Raw genomic sequence first — 15,095 nt, forward strand, 5'->3', positions numbered from 1 at the left:
TTAAATTACTTAAATTCGTTATTTTTTTCATTGACATTTTCTTTAAAAAATTGTTACCCTATAATTTATTTAGTTTGTAAGAGAAGAAATTGCCAGTAGGTAAAATAAAAAATAAAAATAAAAGGGAAAACTTTTAATAAAATAATAATACTAAAAAAAAAAATCTTAATCTATATTTTCCAAGAAAACATACTAACATCCTGTAAAAAAAGTAGATAAATATACTTTAAAATATAATATTAAATTGTTCAAATTTAAATCTATCCTAAATCTAAAATCTTAAACCTATAATTAATTTAGTTTGTCGTTGCCAGTAGGTAAAATAAAATAAAAAATACTGTAAAAACTGAATCTGTATTACATCCTGAAAAAAAAGATAAATATATTGAAGCAAGATAGATATAAAATAGATAATATACTTGAAGCATATGAGTGCTTTCCCCCCCTTTATTGGCAAACTGTTTTTGAAAAAGTCATAAACCAAAATCATAAACATCCATTCATTCATTAGGTAAATACAGACATTCTGTAAAAAAGTATACTTGAGAAGCAAAAGATAATATTGAATTACTCAAGTTTTTAAAAATATTTTTTATTTGATAGTAAATAATCTTTTATTTATCTTTCATATATAAAGGCTTTAATATATTTAAAGGCTGTAATATCCAAAATATTTTATAATTTCAGACAGATTATTTAACAAAATTACTTAAGAGCCCTCATTTGCTCCCTTTAGTCATGATTAAAATTCAAATATAAATGCTTAAATTAACAGTTAGAGTCACAGTAGCAGCCAAAACTGAGCAGGTTGTTAATTATGGATCAGGTCTTGGTTTAGTGGGGGTTTATTGTGGGCTCTGAATGACCTGAGGCCTCAGTAACTGAATGACTGAATGACTGCATACGCTCCTTGTGGACCATGAGCAACCTGCAGCTTGACATGATATGAGATCTGTAATGTCTACTCAAGCTGTCCTCGACATACACACGCAGACATTTAAAGGCCGCTTGAAGTGTACTCTGCCACTCTTTTCCTCTCCAGTGTCCCGAGTGTCATACGGAAGCAATTAAACACATGTAAAGGTAATGCATAGACCTTGACGCTGGATTTCAAATGCACACTCATGCATTATAAATGACTGCCATTAATAATGAATGAGTGTACAGTTACTTGTAGAGACATGTTGTGCACAACCATTATGCAAATGATTAATGACTTACAGCAATAGTACAACATTTGCCACCAAATCTTGTTGAGAACGTTTAGATCAGTAAGTATGACTCTCAAACACAGCTGGGTTTGTGTTATGAAACATTTGTTTAAAGTGAACATCGAGGTATATGCAGACACAGAGCATTTATTGCTGCACTACCCATAATGCCCTTTGGCTGTTGTTTGTTGAAACCAAAGCACAATGTAGAATACACAGCATGATAGTTAGAGCTGCACCAATGAAACAGATGGCAGAGAGAGGAGTGGTACATGCATCGTTCTGGTGGCTCTGTTTGCCTTTATCCTTTTGGCTTCAGTATATCATCATATTAGGAGATTGCACAGTGCAAAACGTGAGCACATATGTGACCCTGGACCACTTCATAAGCATCAGTTTTTTAATTTGAGGTTTTTGTTGATGTATGGTTTGTTAGAATAGGACAATATTTGGCTGAGATACAACTATTTGAAACTATTTGAGTGTGCAAAAAAAATCATAAATATTGAGAAAATCACCTTTAAAGTTGTCCAAATTAAGTTTTTAGCAATGCATATTACTAATCAAAAATTAAATTTTGATATATTTAACGTAGGAAATTTACATAATCTCTTTATGGAACATGGACTTTACTTAATATCCTAATGATTTTTGGCATAAAAGAGAAAAAGATCATTTTGTCCCATACAATGTATTGCTGGCTATTGCTACTTATGACTGGTTTTGTGGTCCAGGGTCACATATATAATTATAATACTATACAGAAGTTTGGAGGTTTTAAAAGTAGTCTCTTATGTTCAGGCTGCATTTGTATGATCAAAAATATTTAAATGTATTGTAAATGTAATTTATTCCGTTTTCAGTTTTCAGTGTTGAAAAAATTTGAGCTGCTTAATTTTTTTTGTTGAAACCTTGATCTTTAGTTTTTTTGATGAATATAAAGATCTAAAACAACACCATTTATTAAGATAAAATAAAATAAAATAAAATGAATAGGTAAAAAACAAATGACAGTAGTAGTACAGATTAACTGGCCTAAAATAAATATATTATTAAAAAATATTTTAATTGGTATTTTTATTTTGTTATCCTAGATAAATATACTTTATAAGAAAAATATGTATGAAATAGCATGATAACAGATTGTCTTAGTTAGAAAATAGATTTTCTTCTATTTTATTTAAATTTAACTGACTTTTTCTGCTGATCAAAATTTTGGGATTGGAATGTTTTTTTGGAAGGTTTTCTGCTCTTCAAGGCTGCATTTATTTGATTTAAAATACAGGGGGAAAAAACTGTATAAATATTATTATATAATATATAAATATTATTTAAATTTATAAGAGTGGGTTTCTATTTTAATATACGTTAATATATAATTTATCCCTGTGATGCAAAGCTGAATATATATATATATATATATATATATATATATATATATATATATATATATATATATATATATATATATATTGGAACATGTGATCCTTTTTTCAGGATTCTTTGATGAATAAAATGTTAAAAAGAGCTAAATTTATTTAAAATAATATTTTCTAACAATATACAGAACCCTTCAAAGTTTGGAGTCAGAAATGTTTTTCTCTCTATCTATCTTTCTTTCTTTCTTTCTTTCTTTCTTTCTTTCTTTCTTTCATTTTTTCTTTCTTTCTTTTTCTTTTTTCTTTCTTTAATTTCTTTCTTTCATTCTTTCATTCTTTCATTTTTTCTTTCTTTCTTTCTTTTTTTCTTTTTCTTTTTTCTTTCTTTCATTCTTTCTTTCTTTCTTTCTTTCTTTCTTTCTTTCTTTCTTTCTTCAAAATAAATTAGTACTTTTATTCAGCATGGACGTGTTAATTTGATAAAAAGTGATAGCAAAGACCTATATTGTTAAATAGATTTCTATTTTTAATTAATGCTGTTCTTTTTAAACTTTCATTTTTTTTTTTTTTTTTTGGATTCTTTCCTGGAAAGAAAAAAAAAATTGAGGAAGAAATTGAAATATTCTATAATATTATAAATGTCTTTCACTGTCATTTTTTTTTTTTTTGGAACATGTAATACTTTTTTCATTATTCTTTGATTAATAAAATGTTAAAAAGAGCAGAATTTATTTAAAATAGAAATATTTTCTAATAATTTACATGACCCTTCAAAGTTTGGGGTCTGTAATGTCTTTTCTTTTTCTTTCTTTCTTTCTTTCTTTCTTTCTTTCTTTCTTTCTTTCTTTCTTTCTTTCTTTCTTTCTTTCTTTCTTTCTTTCTTTCTTTCTTTCTTTCGTTCTTTCTTTCATTCATACCTTCTTCAAAATAATTAGTACTTTTATTTAGCAAGGATGTGTTAACTTGATAAAAAGAGTTCTATTTTGAATAAATGCTGTTCTTTTTAACCTTTTATTCGTCAAAGAATCCTTAAAAAAAAAATCACGTTACAAAAACAAATATTAAGCAGCTGTTTCCAAAATTGATAATAAATCAATTGATCTTGAAATGGAACATTGATGAGTATTTTTTTAAGACATTAAAAAAAATAAACATAATTAATTTAAATTCATTTGTAATTTCCATCTTTTGGGGGATTCTTTCATAGAAAGAAAAAATAGAAATATTCTATAATATTATTAAATGTCTTTCACTGTATTTTTTTTTTTTTTTTTTTGGAACCTGTAATATTTTTTCAGGATTCTTTGATGAATAAAATGTTAAAAAGAGCAGAATTTGTTTAAAATGACCCTCGGGATGGTAATAAATGTCTTTGGTCTTTATTGCACAGGTGCCACCAAAGACATGGGGAAGATGTTAGGTGGAGAGGAGGAGAAGGACCCTGATGCCCAGAAGAAGGAGGAAGAGAGGCAGGAGGCGCTAAGACAGCAAGAAGAAGAGCGAAAGGCCAAACACGCTCGTATGGAGGCCGAGAGGGAAAAGGTCAGACAGGTCATTCGAGACAAGGTACGCTTTCCACATTTCCCATCTTCACTTCAGCTCCCTGTGACGGCTGATTAGACTGAGACCAGACGTTGGGAAACATGGGAGTGTTTGCTAATTGCTAATCAATTTTGAACTAAAGCAGGATGAAGCCATTATACCTTGATGACAGGACTTAAAGATTAATGCGTGTGTGGGAATAACACATTAAATCAGAATCTCCATTACCCTTTAATGAAATGTCACATTTGCAGGAGGTCTTAATGCCACCTAATTACAGCTAATTGAACAGCTCATTCTTAAGAGAGGAAAACAGCGGCAGCGTTAGCCAGAAGTATCAAGTCATTACAGGGTCAAGCACGATCCTAAATGTGACACTGGACCACAAAACCAGTCATAAGAATCAGTTTTTCGAAATTGAGGTTTATCATCTGAAAGCTTAATAAATAAGCTTATGGTTTGTTAGGATAACAGGCTTGTGCACAATTCAGAATTTCAGAATTGGCCGCCATTCAATTCATGAGTTGCAATTTGAATTGAATTGACTCCGCCCCACAGGAAGTTGAATTTGAATTGGAGTTGGAATGACAGGAAGTGGAATTAAATTCATGGCAATTCAAAGACATTCCACACAGTCATACAACAGAAAGAATGTGTTGAATCTCACTTACAATTACATTCATTTTGTAATTTAATAGCACATTTTGTTCCAACATATAGATAATGACCAAATTCTTGAAATAAATGACTCCCTCAATGTTTGATTAATTTTGTTCAAAATGTTATTTTCATTTCAAAGTAATCAAATAGCACAGTGTAATCTGTACAAGTAGTTCAAACTAATATAATTTATTGAATATGTAATGAAATCATATCTGACATATATTGTAAAGCTTCATTGTTGAACACTTCACTTGTGTGTATGAATTTCTTTGAATTTGTATTGAATTGCAATTCTGCTTCCTTTAATTCAAATTCGAATTGTAATTCTAGATCCTGTTTTTGACATCAATTCAAATTCAAGAATTGAATTGTAATTTAGGAGTCATTCTGTATTGTGCACAAGCCTGTAGGATAGGACTATTTCAAAATCTGCCATCTTAGGGTGCAAAAAAATCAAAATATTGAGAGAATCGGTTTTAAAGTTGTCCAAATGAAGTTCTACGCGATACATATTACTAATCAAAAGTTAAGTTTTGATATATTTACAGTAAGGAAATTTACCAAATATCTTCATGGAACATGATCTTACTTAATATCCTCATGATTTTGGCATAAAATTAATGATGGCATAAAATTTCCCATTAAAATAAAGTTTCCCAATTAGGTTTCTTTCATGAACAGAAAATTAAAAATAAATAAATATATTGAAATGTTGAACAGTTGGGCTGCTTCATATTTTTGTATAAACCTTAGTATAGACTTACTGAAGCTCACCTAAAATACTGCAAAACATATTTTAATTGATATTTTTGTCTTTTTCCACTCAAAACATCCTTTAAACCAGACAAATATACTTGATAAACAAAATTAGTAAGAAATAGCATGATAACAGATATATCTAAATATATTTGGTAACACTTTATTTTACGGTTTTTGCTTATTAGCATGCATATTACTAGAATATTAGCCATTTATTAGTACTAATTAAGCACATATTACTGCCGTATTCTACATGACCTTATTCTACATCCCTAATCCTACCCAATACCTAAACTTAACAACTAGCTTACTAACTATTAATAAGCAGCAAATTCGGAATTTATTGAGGGAAAAGTCGTAGTTAATAGTTAATAAGTGTTCCCTATTCTAAAGTGTTACCATATATTTATATTTGTCTTCCCTATTTGGCAAATTGTTTTCCCCCTCTATTTTATCACTTTTAATTTACTTTGTGTGTGTGTGTCTGTGTAAAAACAATAAAATAATCTTAAGGTTAACAAAATAAAATATTCTTAAAAAATATATATATAATGGGAATTTTTGGGGCATTGGAATTTTAGACATGAATTTTTATTTATATTTTAATGTAAAACAGGATACAAATTGATACAAAAACAATATAAAAATATATTTTTAATTGTTATTTTTGTTGTTTTCCACTCAAAACATCCTTTAAACAAGATAATTATATTTGATAAGCAAAATATACAAGAAATAGCATGATACATGATATATTTATGTATTTATATATATAAATCTGGAATCTGAGGGTTTTAAAATGAAAAAATATATATATTGAAATGTTGAACAGTTGGGCTGCTTCATATTTTTGTGTAAACCTTTATTTTTTTCTAAACCTTTAAAGTTTTTCCTTGGTTATTTGATGAATACATAGATGACAGTAGTATAGACTTACTGAAGCTCACCTAAAATACTGCAAAACATATTTTTAATTGATATTTTTGTCGTTTTCCACTCAAAACACTCATTCTTGAGGGTGCAAAAAAAATCTAAATATTGAGAGAATCGCCTTTAAAGTTGTCCAGATGAAGTTCTAAGTGATGCACAGTATTACTAATCAAAAATTAAGTTTTGATATATTTACAGTAAGAAAATTTACAAAATATCTTCATGCAACATCATCTTTACTTAATATCCTAATGATTTTTGGCATAAAATCATATTTAAAGCATCATTTTATAATTTTGATCCATACAATGCATTTTTGGCTATTGCTACAAATATTCCTGTGCTATTTGAGCACTTGGTATTTTATTTTATCCATAAATAATACCATTCCTCAAAGCTCTATTGTTTATCACAGCATTTTTAATAATCCACTGCTCCTGTTTTTATCATGTTTAATTGTCACTTCATATTTGATGTATGTTTATCTAGTACGGACTAAAGAAGAAAGAAGAGAAGGAAGCAGAGGAGAAAGCGGCTATGGAACAAGCATGCGAAGGCTCCTTGACTCGCCCCAAAAAGGCCATCCCAGCAGGCTGCGGGGCGGATGACGACGAGGACGAGGAGAGCATTCTAGACACCGTTCTCAAATTCCTGCCCGGACCTCTGCAGGACATGTTTAAAAAGTAACAGACACGAAGCTGTTTCTCAAGAAAGATGGGTGAGGGGGGATTTTTGCCAAACAGGTGAAAGGCTTTTCACTGCCTTGACAAAATTTTATTTGTTTCTTTCTTACGGATAGATATTCAAATCATAACCCAACAACGTTTGGTCTTTCACTGCCATTCAGGTTCAAATTGTTTACATTTTCTATAGATCTCTGTGTTTGTTTACTGATCACCAAGGTCTCTGATACTAGTTATCTGCCTTAGGCACTGAACGATCAGCCCCACGATAACAGCACATTACAGGTTGAGCTCTGGCACTGGCGATATGATGATTACTTCATTTTTAAAGGCTAGCTTGATTATAACTGTTCCTTTTTTCACAGAGAAATTGTGCAGAATGCAGCCGTAATGCTTTCAGTAGTGCATGAGGTCAAAATCTCACTATATGGTGAATTACACATTGCCATTTGTTAAAATGGAAGACGCTGATATACTGTCTTAGATGTGCCACATTAGACCACCTGAATGCTCAAATGGTTTGCAGCCTGGCAGTTCTCAATTGTCTGTGATGTATTGTTATTTATTTTTTATCTGAGTTTTGTTAGTGTGAATCAAAACTTGATTTGACCACAAGTAATATTCACATTAGCCTTGCCAGCAAAGATCAGGAAAAGCTCAGTAAGTGCAAACCGGACCAAAATAGTCTCTACAATTAAAAGTTATTCAGGACGATTTAAGATCTTGAAACCGTATTGTCAGTCAGGGTTTCACAGCACATTCATCATTTCCAAAACAAGCAGATCTGATGTTAGATCACTCACACATGACAATCAGAACTGGTCTCATACAAAAATGAAAAAGAATCATATTTTGTTTGTTATTTGTAGATTTCACATCAAAAGTTTTTTTGAAAGCAATTTAAACATGGCTCACAAAATATTTGAGATGTTCTATAATATTATGTAGAGGTCTGACCTGAATTCTAATGTGTACAGAAATGTAAAAAATAATTGTAACCTTTTTTCTCAAAATTCTTTTTTTTCCTTGCAGTTGTGAGTCTCTCTTACAATTGAGATTTTTCAGTCTCAGAATTTAGAATTGTGAGATGTAAACTCAGAATTGCAAGATGTAAATGACAAGAACAATAGAGTTTTAAGTTTATTGTGAACAATTCTGACTTTCTTCATAATTCTGGGGAGTTCCGAGAGAGTTCTGAAATATTTTGTTTTAAGTAATTGTAACTTTTTATCCCAAAATTATTTTTTTCTTTGCGGTTGTGAGTTTATATCTTACAGTTCTGACTTTTCATCTCAGAATTGTGAGGAAAAAAGTTTGAATTGTGAGACTGATTTCTTGTTTTGCAAGAAAAAACAAAACATGGTTCACAAAATATTTAGCTGAATATGTATGTAAAGATTAAAAGTCGCAATTACCTTAAAAATATGGAAAAGGGCCTCCATAGTTTTTGAAAATAATTATTTGTTTAATCCGTTTAACCCGTTTATTGATATAGTTCGCACAAAAGTGAGCATTTGCTAAAAATGAACTAACTTAAAGGCCACACTGTAAAAAAAAATGCAATTTGTTGAGTAAACTTAAAGTAATTTGTTACCTTGCTGCCTTCAAATTTTAAGTTCAGTCAGCTCAAATACGTTTAATCAACCTGAAATGTTAAGTTGTACTAAGACACAACTTAGATATTTGAGTTGACTTAACAAAAAATTTGGTTTGTTAAACTTACAAGCTGGGTAAGTTGTCACTTAGTACAACTTAACATTAAAGGCTGACTAGACTTTTTTGAGTTGACTGAACTTAAAATTATAAGGCAGCCAGGTAACAAATTATTTTTTTCAAATTGTTTTTACAGTGCATCCAAGATGTAGACAAGATTGTTTTTTCATCAAAAATAATTATTAATCAATGAAAATATATACTAAATTAATACTAGGAATGCATGAGCTTCAATCACAACAGTAAAAAATACCAAAGAGAGAATAAACTGCATGTTGAATGAACTGTTACTTCAATACAATATTTTGAGAAACCATTATATTCATACATCTGATGAACAACAATCATTCCTGCTGTGAAACACAATATATCAACATGGTGATTTATAAAAATACTGCCCAAAATAATCTTACTGCTGGAAAAATCTGTGGGGTTGCAAATATGATAACTTAAGGCTTTTTATTTCAATTAAATTACGTTTTTAAGCATTTAGGAAACACTGCCATTTGATAAACATGTTGGACGCATATTTTTGGCTAAATGTTTACATGAATGTTTATGAAAACTGGGCTAAAGAGGCAAACATATTTTGTAAAGTAATGCTCAAATGAGTATTGTATTGCATGATGGGAAATATCAACCAATAGATAAGTTTTCATGACAAAAAGTCAGTAGTTGTATGTTTTCCATACAATATCAGTCAGATGAAAAATGTGTCCCTTTTTAAACTCTGTTAGCAAATGATATGCCTACAGGAATGTATCCTTATCCATTAGGCTGGTTGTTCTGTGATCAAAATGCTTTTAAGATTGTAAAGTTTGCTTAACAAAAAGAAAAAGAAAAATCTTAGTAAGAACAGAATGACATCCTTTAGAAAAACACATTGCTACTCTCAAGTAGAATTTGATTTTAGCAGTACGCAAGTGTGTTTTTTAAATTCAACTATAAGGAAAGAATGAGATTGACTTTTTCATTTTTGTAGTGCTAAAAGGTTTTTCACTAGTCAAAGCCATATTGTTAGACTGCAATAATTAATGAAAAAAATAATCATCTTGTAGTCATGCATCTGTAAAAATATGTTCTAAAAATCTATTTAACTCTTCATGGTGTGTTTCAGAAAGTGTATATACTTTCCGTAGAGCGAGAGAGTCTTTTAAAAAGATCGCTACTGTAGTACGGTCTACTGTATGTGCTGTATGTTCTCAATGTAAGTGCGTCTGTATCTGTTTGTGCTGTACAATGTTATTTCATGTTGTACTGTTGATGTGTTTATGTGTGTACAGTCTAAAGCAGGCTGTGTCCGCTGTCGTGAAAAGACGGTGGAATCGGGGTATATGGGAGTCCTTATGTTCATGTATGCATGCAGATGAATTTTGCATTAAATACCAAATCCGATTGTCAGGTTGTACCTTTTTATGTATCGCTGTCCCTGCAACAGAAGCTGCACCCTTTATCCAGGGATTAGTTCCCATCTGCTTAATGGGATGTGATGAATTATCAGGCCTATCATTCAGGTTGTTTGGTTGACAGAACGGAGAGAACATTTCAAAACAGTTGATGCTACTCAACTAGGGTCATTTCTAGTCAGTTATCATTCACAACTTGATGAAAGTGTGATATTATATTAGTTGTATTTTCTAGTATACCTCTTGGCATAAATATGACATGTCAACACAATGCAGTTGTTCATAACTTTATGACATTTAAACACCCTAGAAAGTATTTGGACACTTTTGGTTGTACTTAAATGAGATCATAATCATAAGATATAAAATATCAAGCCAAGTGTCATTTGCAAACAATTGATTCTACACCTGTTCAATACGTTTTTTCATTTTTGTTATACAATGCACAAAGTAATTCATACATGTTTAAGTGCAGCTCACCTGTTCAGATACTTTTTGAGGTCTGATTGATTTCCTACAGAATCAAAACGCTTTAGGTGTCAACTCCTACTTTATTGAAACTTCCATTGTTTCATATGTATCAGACATTTCATTTTATGTAATTTTTCTATTACATGAAGATTACATAATAAACTGGGTAAAAGGGCTGACTGTGTTGGTGATTCTGTAATCTTTTTAAGACGCTGTTGGACTGTAGATGTCTAGCAGTAGAAAACAAATCATTTATGGATCTGAAATTATTTTAATGATGACTTCTGTTTCTTTGGTCGAACATATCCGTTTATTGATATACAGTAGTCAACATTTGAAGTGGATCAAAACCTTTCATCAAGGGTGTCCTAAAAACAAAAACAACAGCTGTTCTTGTCTTAGGACAACTTTAATTAACTTTTTTTTGATCCACTTCAAATGTTGACTACTGTAGTTCACCCAAAAGTGAGCATTTGCTAAAAATGAACTAACTTAAAGGCCACACTGTAAAAAAAAAAAAAAAAAAAATAGTAAACTTAAAATAATTTGTTACCTTGCTGCCTTAAATTTTTAAGTTCAGTCAGCTCAAATAAGTTTAGTCAACTTGAAATGTTAAGTTGTACTAAGAGACAACTTAGATATTTGAGTCGACTTAAAAAAATTGGTTTGTTAAACTTAAAAGCTGGGTAAGTTACCTGGCTGCCTTAATATTTTAAGTATTTTGAATCAACTCAAATACCTAAGTTGTCACTTAGTACAACTTAACATTTTAAGTTGACTAAACTTTTTTGAGTTGACTGAATTTAAAATTATAAGGCAGCCAGGTAACATTTTATTATAGGTTGATTCAACAAATTGTTTTTACAGTGCATCCAAGATGTAGACAAGTTGGTATCTTCATCAAAACAGATTTGGAGAAATGTAGCATTATACCACTTGCTCACCAATGGATCCTCTGCAGTGAATGGGTGCCGTCAGAATGAGAGTCCAAACAGCTAAAAACATCACAATAGTCCACAAGTAATTCACACCACTCCAGTCCATCAGTTAACAATTGGTGAAGTGAAAAGCTGTGTTTGTAATAATAATAATAATAATAATAATAATAGTAAGTCATTATAATGACTTTTTAACATTTTAACCATTGCTTTCTCCAGTGAAAAAGTGGCAAACAGAAGAGAAATATGCACAGATTAAACACAGGCCATGATGTTTACAAGTGAAAACAGTCCAAACTCGGATCTAAGCAAATAAGTGGGTGGATCTTGATGTGATAAGACAACAGAAGATGGACTTTTTCACTGGAGGGAGTGTTATTCCGGATCATGGACTTGGCCAGAAAATTAAAGATAAAATGCTTTAACAATAGATTTTTACTTCACAAGACTTTAACTGTTGGACTGGAGTGGTATGGATTGCTTGTGGTGTTTTTATCAGCTGTTTGGACTATAATTTTGACGGCACCCATTCACTACAGAGGATCCACTGGTGAACACATGATGCTCGATTTCTCCAAATCTGTTACGATGAAGAAACCAACTCATTTATATCTACATCTTGTTTTTTCAAAACCGATTTGGATTGGAGAAATGTAACATTTCATCACTTGCTCATCACTTTATCCTCTGGAGTGAATGGGTGTCGTCAGAATGCGAGTCCAAACAGCTGATAAAAACATCACAATAATCCACAAGTAGTCCACACAACTCCAGTCCATCAATGAACGAATTGTGAAGCCATGGACTGGAGTGGTACGGATTGCTTGTGGTGTTTTTATCAGCTGTTTGGACTCTAATTCTGACGGCACCCATTCACTCCAGAGGATCCATTGGTGAATAAGTCATGCTAAATTTCTCCAAATCTATTTTGATGAATAAACAAACTTGTTTACATCTTGAACATTATCAGCACATTGTCATTCTTGGGTGAATTATGCCTAACATAAAAAATGAATACAAAAGAGTACTGACAATTTTGTGATGAATATGATAAATACACAGCACAATGACATTTCATTGATGAATATCCATGAGATTTCAGTGAACTAACAACAGCTAAAGTCACAGCCTGTGAAATCATATTGAGATGTTTTAATATTTAATCAATATATAAAAGAGTAATGATGCTCTAAACTAAAAGTGTCTATGTTAAGGGCTATGTTTCACATTTCTAGTAAACCATTTGGTTGGTTCGGACCAAACATTTGCATGCTTTAATTTATTTCAAGAATGGAGGAAAATGAGTCATTTGTTTTCATTCTTTGGCTGTGAATGCATGATACCATTAAAAATTGCTATTTTTTACTTTAGCGCTGTCCGTGTATGCGCATAAATAAGGAAAGACTTTGGATGAATCACTGCTAACATTCAATTGATTAAAAATATCCTTGAACTGCCACAGTACCCTTCAACACTGTCAGCTGGGGAACTGTCAACCTGCAGGCCATGACTGGTCTTTTTGTTTCAGCATTAGAAAATATTAATCATTTTGTACATATCAGGTGTATTGGATTTTAGAAATACCTAATCTAATACATGACAAATGCCATTTATGTAGGCTTTGGACATGCATGTTTTCTCATCATACTGTATGTTTATTATTGAATAACTGAGTTTGTGCCATAATTTTGTGGCTGTACAGGATGACAATAAAAGCAGAGGTCTAAACTATTCAACTTGAGCTCGTTTCTGTTGTCAGGGACCTGAATGAGTTTGTAACAGTTCATTTCAGTTTTAAGTCGTTTCTTAAACATATGTAAAATACTGGTACATATGATTTATAACACTTTTATTCTCTTGCTGTGGTTTGTAAAACAACTTTAGAATGTCATTTCTTTAAAAAAGCAATTACAAACCATATGGAAATGTAACTTTAGTAGAATGATTTACTGTTTACTGCATTTCTGATCATTTGCCATGAACTCTGGGTCAGAATAAACAACTACTTCACATCAAAATGAACCTCAGCAACCTTTCAGCTTTATCTGGTCAGATGATCATGTTTATCAAAACTGCAATGGAAAAAAACAAGAGCGTGTTGCATTGAGACACAGATATTTGTGTGTTTCATCAAATAAGCCCTCTAGAATTTGTTATGAGCATGGTGCTGTAATTAGGCAAGTTTTTGTAAGTTTGAGTGTGAAAAAAGTGTAGTTTGGCCACAGTTTATCCCGAGGCACGATACTGTAGAATAGATGCTCATTGTGTTATTTATAGCTATAAAATTACACTTCCAAGCTGAATAGGCTTTCATGTTTCAAACTCATATAGTCAATGAGTGTGTAATGCTGTCAGCATTAAGCAATACCGTTTTTTCTTCATCAAAACAGATAAAGAAATGTTGCATTTTGTCACTTGCTCACCACTGAATCCTCTAGAGTGAATGGGTGCCGTCAGAATCAGAGTCCAAACGGCTGATAAAAACATCACAATAATCCACAAGTAGTCCACACCACTCCAGTCCATTAATTAACAACTTGTGAAGCCATGGACTGGAGTGGTACGGATCACTTGTGGTGTTTTTATCAGCTGTTTGGACTCTCATTCTGACGGCACCCATTCACTGCAGAGGATCCATTGATGAACAAGTGATGCTAAACTTCCACAAGTAATCCACACCACTCCAGTCCATCAACTAACATCTTGTGAAGACGAAGAAATCCATCATGAAGACATTTTTACTTCAAATGTTGCTTCCAGCTAAAACATGAGGATGCTGTCGGACTGTCTAGCAGTAGAAAACAAATCATTTATGGATCTGAAATTATTTTAATGATGACACACGGAGAATGTGTCTTTGGTTGAACATATCAGTTTATCAATATAGTTCACCCAAAAGTAAGCATTTGCTAAAAATGTACTAACCTAAAGGCCACACTTTCAAAAAAAAAAAAAAAACGCAATTTGTTGAGTAAACTTAAAATAATTTGCTACCTCGCTGGCTTAAAATTTTAAGTTCAGTCAGCTCAAATAAGTTTAGTCAACTTGAAATGTTAAGTTGTATTAAGAGACAACTTAGATATTTGAGTTGCCTTAACAAGAAATTGGTTGGTTAAACTCAAAAGCTGGGTAAATTACCTAAGTTGTCACTTAGTACAACTTAACATTTTAAGATGACTAAACTTTTTTGAGTTGACTGAACTTCAAATTATAAGGCAGCCAGGTATCAAATTATTTTAAGTTGATTCAACAAATTGTTTTTTTTTACAGTGCCTCCAAGATGTAGATGAGTTTGTTTCTTCATCAAAACAGATTTGGAGAAATGTAGCATTATACCACTTGCTCACCAATCTTGCTCACAACATCTTGTGAAGACGAACAAATCCATCATGAAGACATT

The 15,095-nt window shown here is 31.4% G+C and overlaps 1 protein-coding gene across 1 annotated transcript in view; it reads left to right on the top strand.

Annotated features, from left to right (window-relative positions):
• cplx2b (complexin 2b) overlaps nucleotides 1–13,426 on the top strand; it is a 40,587-nt gene extending 27,161 nt beyond the window's left edge. Inside the window, exons 3-4 of the mRNA XM_073820808.1 lie at nucleotides 3,981–4,156; nucleotides 6,974–13,426. Coding sequence (XP_073676909.1) covers nucleotides 3,981–4,156; nucleotides 6,974–7,171 — 374 coding nt within the window. The 3' untranslated portion in view covers nucleotides 7,172–13,426. The remainder of the gene's footprint in view (nucleotides 1–3,980; nucleotides 4,157–6,973) is intronic.
• Nucleotides 13,427–15,095: the final 1,669 nt, after the last annotated feature.

This window comes from Garra rufa, chromosome 16, assembly GCF_049309525.1.
Source record: "Garra rufa chromosome 16, GarRuf1.0, whole genome shotgun sequence".
In the NCBI taxonomy this organism is placed as follows: domain Eukaryota; kingdom Metazoa; phylum Chordata; class Actinopteri; order Cypriniformes; family Cyprinidae; genus Garra; species Garra rufa.